The following is a 7,071-nucleotide window of genomic DNA, read 5'->3' on the forward strand; positions in this document are numbered from 1 at the left end:
AAGGACCGTGGAACATAGGTTAGAGAAAAGGGAAGTGGTACAGGGCAGAAAACACATCCAATAAAGCTCATCTTAAGTTAGCTTGCACACGAGTGAGCAGAGTTTTCATCCTGTAGGGAAATTCTGGAAAATGGCACAAAATCCAAACTTCAGAATGATCCCAGCTAAGGGGTGAAGAAGACAGTATACCCCACACCTGTCCATCAAGAACTGTCCCTCGTGGGGCATAATTCTCTGTCAGGTCTGCCGTCACACATTGGGAAAACTAGGTTCTACCTGGTGCTGACAGTGACAGTCAGGCTGCTGTGCAGTGGGGATGGTGAAGGGATCCCAGGGAATGTAGGAGAAATGCTGACAGCTTCTACCACTCCACCCTTTGCTGCAGACTCAATTCTATCAATATTCTTCTCAAAAAGTGGACTAAGTTCTGAAAACACTCCACAGGTGTGTGATTACCACTCCTGCTGGCACCTCTAAAGAGTGCCCTCCCCCCAAATAAGCCACAAGAGAAAACAAGTTTTATTCTATTGCATTCATTATTAGATGTTTTAGGATATTGGGGTATATCTTAAAACAGCAATGATAGCAAATAAAGGTCCAGCAAAACAAAAGAAAGAGGAGAGGAAGGGAGGGAGGGGGAGGGAGGGAGGAAGAAAGAAGGCAAAGAATGAAGCAATATCTCATAATTATTCTATGCTATATACTTCTATGAATCATGTGAAAAAACTAACTCAAAACTAGATTCCCACTCTTGAAGCTGAAAATCTCACAGTCTTCAGGAAAATGTTGGATAGCAAAGTTAGGAATGTGGGCATAGTGTTAGGTTTTCAGGGTAGACTCTATTCCATTCCCAATCTGTTTGAAAAATGAGATAAATGAGAGAAAACACCTTTTGAAATTTTGTCAAGATAACATAAAACGTACACAGAACAAGAACAGCCTTGGTATGTGAAGCACTTTGGTTATGACTGTTGTGTGATTTTCATTCCATTTCTTCCAGAGAAAAGCAAACACACAGAAAAATTAACATGAAGAACATGAACATTTGAGAGGATAATTTGGGGGGAAACCATGCCATACGTGGTATAAGTGCTTCAAATCTAATGTTGGAAATCGCCAGAATGGCTGTAAGAAACCCAGCCCAAGATGGAAATGTATGGGCTGCAAATAGGAAGCAAAAGTCAAAAGGAATTACTGAGGAGGGTGTTGAGCAGAAACTAATACAAACACAAATAAAAGCAAAGTCATAATTGCTTTGAGAATGGAAGAAATGAAGCATGTCTTTTAAGGGAAAAGAAAATCAGGACATATAAATTCACAAAATTTGTTTTTGCAGCCCACAGTGTCCACTTAGTTCTGAGGCCAGTGGCCCCTCACAGACAAGTGGTGCCTAAACCAAGGAGCCTTCCCAGGGCCCCCTTCACATCCTTGTTCCTCAGGCTGTAGATGAAGGGTTTCCGCCTGGGGGTGAGCACGGTGTACATCACTGAGGCGATGGAGCTTCTCTGGGGAGAATGGGTCACAGCAGAAGTGAGATAGATCCCCACGCCTGTCCCATAGAACAAGGAAACCACAGAGAGGTGAGACACACAGGTGGATAATGCTTTATATTTGCCCGCTGCAGAGGAGATTTTCATTAAAGAGGAGACAATTCGAGAGTAAGAGAAGAGGATTCCAATGCGGGGAAACACACCCAGCAGGGCAGTGGCCACAAACAAGAAGATGTTATTGATGAGGATGTCAGAGCAGGCCACCTTGAGAATCTGAGCCAGTTCACAGAAGAAATGTGGAATTTCAGTGCCAGTACAGACGTTCAGCCGCCTCAACAGTAGAATATGAATCAGGGGAACCCAGAAAATGACGAGCCAACACATCAGAACCAGGAGGACACAGAAGCGGGGGTTCATGATGACCATGTAGTGCAGGGGATGGCAGATGGCCACAAACCAGTCATAGGCCATCACAGTCAGGAGAAAACTATCCATTACAGTAAAAATAAAAAAAAAATACACCTGAGTGAGTCACCCTATGTAGGAGATGCCTTTGCTCTGTGTCTGGATGTTCACTAGCATCCTTGGGACAGTGGTGGAGATGAAACAGATGTCAACAAAGGACAGGTTGGCGAGGAAGAAGTACATGGGGGTGTGGAGGTGGGGGTCTGAGCTGATGGCCAGGATGATGAGCAGGTTCCCCAGCACAGCGACCAGGTAAATGGACAGGAACACTCCAAAGAGGAGGGGCTGCAGGTCAGGATCGTCTGAGAGGCCCAGGAGGAGGAACTGTGATACTCCTGTATGGTTTCCTGCTCCCATGTCGCTGGTGCGTCTGCTGGGGAAGGAGGCAAAAGCAACATTCAATGAACAGCCAAATGGCACCTCAGCTAGTCATCACTTATGATTCCACTTTGAGGTCGATATCCTTCACCCTCTATTAGTCCTTCCAATGACAGTGATTCACTCAGCCAAATGGTAGACCATTTCCATTTTAAATATATTTATTTAGCTGTTTTAAAATATAGCAGAAAAAATATTTTTATCTCCTACTCACTGGTTCTTTTTTTCTTTTTTTTCTTTTTTTTTTTTTTGCGGTACACGGGCCTCTCACTGTTGTGGCCTCTCCTGTTGTGGAGCACAGGCTCCAGATGCGCAGGCTCCAGACACGCAGGCTCAGCGGCCATGGCTCACGGGCCTAGCCGCTCGGCGGCATGTGGGATCTTCCTGGACCCGGGCACGAACCTGTGTCCCCTGCATCAGCAGGCGGACTCTCAACCACTGCGCCACCAGGGAAGCCCCAAAAGTCAGATTTTTTAAAAAGGCTAGTTTTTTTTTTTTAAACTACTAAACTCAGACCCCAAATGGAGAAATGTAGAGTGTAAAAAAAGTGAATATAAAAAAACAAACTGTTTAGCTGGCATTTCAAAGACTAAAACACTGAACAAAACACCTAACACAAAACAGTATTTTTATTTATTATTATTATTTTTTTTTTTTGCGGTACGCGGGCCTCTCACTGTTGTGGCCTCTCCCGCTGTGGAGCACAGGCTCTGGACGCGCAGGCTCAGTGGCCATGGCTCACGGGCCCAGCCACTCCACGGCATGTGGGATCTTCCCGGACCAGGGCACGAACCCGTGTCCCCTGCATCGGCAGACGGACTCTCAACCACTGTGCCACCAGGGAAACCCCAAAACAGTATTTTTAAATGCCCACGTGCAGGGTCAGTCCTGTAGGTGGCCAGCACAGGGAGGTCAGTAGCCTCACAAGCACAGCTGCCTCAGCCATTCAGAAACAGAAACACCCTGTTCCCAGGCAGGCACCAGAGGGCAGGCCAAATGCAGTGGGTCATGCAGGGAGAGCATCGGACACACATCACTGAGAGCCGGTGGTTGGGGAGGGAAGGTGGGCTTTGACACCAATCAGCCACCAAGAAGTGCTTCAAGGAAGAAGCCCACACAATACAGTGTTCTGTATTCCCAGCTGAGGGGAGCCCAGTAGCTCCTGGAGCTGCCCTTGTAGATATTTGGGCTCCAATCTGCCTGGCTGCTGAGGCATCACATGGCCTTCCAGGCCAGCGCAGGGGCCTGGTGCCCCCAGAGTCACCATGGGCTGAACGGTGTACCTGTCTAAACATGTTCCGTGACCAAGAACTCTGGGCTTTGCTCTAGAGACAAGACGTGATAGATTCAGGCGGAAGGATATCCCCAACCTGTCCCTTAACTTTTCCATGAACATTGAGATAAGAATGATGAAATTGATTCCACTGACGAAAGTGATTCATAATGGTGAAAGGCGCTGTGTTCCAATGGGTCACAAGTGAACTGGTTCAGAAGCTCAGGGTGCAGATCTCTCCTCCCATCATGGAGCACAAACAAAAGCTGACCCTGTTCCGCCCTTCACTCTAATGAATAATCTTCCCCACTCCTCGCCTCAAAGCTCCTGTACTAAAGAGATGACTTTCTGCTGTTATGTGGAAAGACATACTGCTCAGGGGCAATAACGTCTTATATAATGTCCCCATCACCAGGGACCCACAGGCCACCCGTTATGTGACAAGTGACAGGGCAGTCAGAGGGAGAGAAGGAGGCAGGAAGACAGCTGCCTGTGACAGCGGCAGGTCTGGGTAAAGAGTGAAGAAAGGGCCAGATCTGCACTGACTGCAGGGTCCCAGAAAGGCCAGGGGACAAAGCCAATGGGAAACCCAACGGATGCACCACTGGGGGCTGAGGCAGACAGCCAGCTCCAAAGTCGTCTGGGATAGAAAAGGCCAACATGAAGTACCCAGGAAAGCTGGGGAACAGCCACAGCCATTCCCATCATCATTACTGTTTGGCCACAGTGGGGCAATCATGCAGTCAGTCTCCACAGTTGTGTCCCCTTATGGTGGTGGTCAGTTTACCTCATAATAGTGCACTAATTTCACTGTTTCTGATGATACTGAGCACTTCCCCACTGGGGTATCCATTCCCTGTCAAACATAACCACTCATAAGACGGGGCGGCTCTGCCACTTCTCTGGGGGAACTTGGTCCTTTTTGTCACCTGGGCCTGTTTTGTGGCTCTTCTGACTACAGACTGATTTCTGGGTCTCTGGGTCAGTGTGTTGCTGAGGAGTTGACAATGGGCATTGCAGTATTCACAAGTCCCAGTACACTTTGTACAAGGGAAACGGTATTAAGACTTCAATGAGGGCTTCCCTGGTGGCGCAGTGGTTGAGAGTCCACCTGCTGAAGCAGGGGACACAGGTTTGTGCCCCATTCTGGGAAGATCCCACATGCCACGGAGTGGCTGGGCCCGTGAGCCGTGGCCGCTGAGACTGCACATCCGGAGCCTGTGCGTCCGGAGCCTGTGCTCCGCAACGGGAGAGGCCACAACAGTGAGAGGCCCATGAACCACAAAAAAAAAAAAAAAGACTTCAATGAATTAAGAAAGAAAAAGAGTTCAATGAAAGACGTTAATTTAAAAGGTTTCAGGGTAGCAACTAAAGGAAAAGTAGTGGAGCATATAAATTTCAATAATCGACAGTTAAATCATCTGCATGAAAATACACTAACAATGTAGAGAAAGATGGAAAATGAGATAAATATGGAAAAAATAAGATAGACACAAACCCAAATTGATTAGTAATTTATTATATTATACAGTAAATGCTCCAAGTAAAAGAAAAGGATTTTAAGATTGGATAGCAAAAACGTAGGTATTTTTAAAGTTCACATAATGTCTGTGTATAAAGTGACATTAAAAAATTAAGCATAGGGCTTCCCTGGTGGAGCAGTGGTTGAGAATCTGCCTGCTAATGCAGGGGATACGGGTTCGAGCCCTGGTCTGGGAGGATCCCACATGCCGCGGAGCAACTAGGCCCGTGAGCCACAACTACTGAGCCTGCGCATCTGGAGCCTGTGCTCTGCAACAATAGAGGCCACGATAGTGAGAGGCCCGCGCACCATGATGAAGAGTGGCCCCCGCTTGCCACAACTAGAGAAAGCCCTCGCACAGAAACAAAGACCCAACACAGCAAAAATAAATTAATTAATTAATAAACTCCTACCCCCAGCATCTTCTTTAAAAAAAAAAAAATTAAGCATAGGACTTCCCTGGTGGTGCAGTGGTTAAGAATCCGCCTACCAATGCAGGGGACATGGGTTTGATCCCTGGTCTGGGAAGATCCCACATGCCCTGGAGCAACTAACCCATCGAGCCACAACTACTGAGCCCATGTGCCACAACTACTGAAGCCTGTGCAGTCTAGGGCCTGGGTGCTGCAACTACCAAGGTGGTGTGCTGCAACTACTGAAGTCCATGGGCCTAGGGCCCATGCTCCGCAACAAGAGAAGCCACTGCAATGAAAAGCCCGCACACAGCAACGAAGAGTAGCCCCCACTTGCTGCAACTAGAGAAAGTCTGAGCGCAGCAACGAAGACCCAATGCAGCCAAAAAATAAATTATAAACTAAAAAAAAATTAAGGGTATTATAAGATTGAGAAATTAAGGAAACGCAAACTGATATAACTACTGATACACTTACTGTTGAGCCTCATTAAGAAGTAGGACAGCAGGATCCTTGTTCCCTCTTCTTGCCCCAAACATGGGCAAATGTCTGGGGAAGAGCTTTCATTACTGGATTCCAGATGTGTTTCTGTCTTTCCACCCAGCCTGGCCACTACTGTTCTGCCTCTTCCAGGAAGCCACGTCTCCATCACCAATACTTTTGGACCAGTGACTTGATTATTCCCTTCCTCCAAGGAAAGTTAGCCTGTTTGTATTGGTTCCCTTTGTCTCTTTGTCCCTGAGTCTCTCAGGGGTGACACAGAGGGCCCATGTCGAGTCTGCACTACATTGGGTTGTCTTACAGGAGAGCAATGCTGAGGTTGTGGAATTTATTTGTTTCTTTGAAGCAGGAACCAAGCCTGCTTGTTGTCTCAATGGGAGAGATGATGTCGTCTTTCCAAGCTCCTCACTGCGTTTCTCAATTCTGAGAAAAAAAGGGATCATAGCCTTGTATTCACATGTACAACATGATGAGCAGGGGCAAGAGCGATGCACAGAGGAGGGTCTTCAATAAGCTACTCCTGGTTGACACGTCAACTTGGTTTATGGAGAATTTTCACATGCAAATGACATCTGGTCAGCCACTGAAGAACAAAAGCTCGGATGAAATCTGCTTCATGGATCTCAGTGAGCACTTGTTGATGACACTATCACTAGGAGTCGAAGCAGCAGAATGAGGCCAACCTGCATATAAACCTCTAACATGACCCATGAGGTCTCAGACTCAGGCAACTGCAACAAATTCTACTGGAAATATAGGTCTTATTCCAGAAAATCAGAATGTCATCCAGGGCTAGTATATAATCCATTACTCTGCATTCAAGGGAGTTAAGACTAATCTGCTGATAATTAGTGTCACTGCCAATAATTAAAGAGGTCAACAGATAGGCCAAATAGCAATATGCATACACAAAAAGGAACCAAACATGACACGTTACTCCATATATTAATATGTATAAATGAAGGTTCAGAGGTTAATTCCAGTCCAGGCTTTGTTTTAAGCTTGATTTGGATTATCATTACAATGGTT

General features: G+C 46.5%; 1 protein-coding gene across 1 annotated transcript; it reads right to left on the bottom strand.

Annotated features, from left to right (window-relative positions):
• Positions 1-642: 642 nt before the first annotated feature.
• Positions 643-6,772, bottom strand: LOC309819754 (olfactory receptor 7D4-like). The gene is given in 3 exon segments (XM_082650202.1): positions 643-2,021; positions 2,025-2,328; positions 6,019-6,772. Coding segments are annotated over 3 exon segments (1,014 nt in total). The 5' UTR covers positions 6,081-6,772; the 3' UTR covers positions 643-1,373.
• Between the last annotated feature and the right edge of the window lie 299 nt (positions 6,773-7,071).

Source organism: Grampus griseus (genome assembly GCF_964374135.1).
Source record: "Grampus griseus genome assembly, chromosome: 3".
Lineage (NCBI taxonomy): Eukaryota > Metazoa > Chordata > Mammalia > Artiodactyla > Delphinidae > Grampus > Grampus griseus.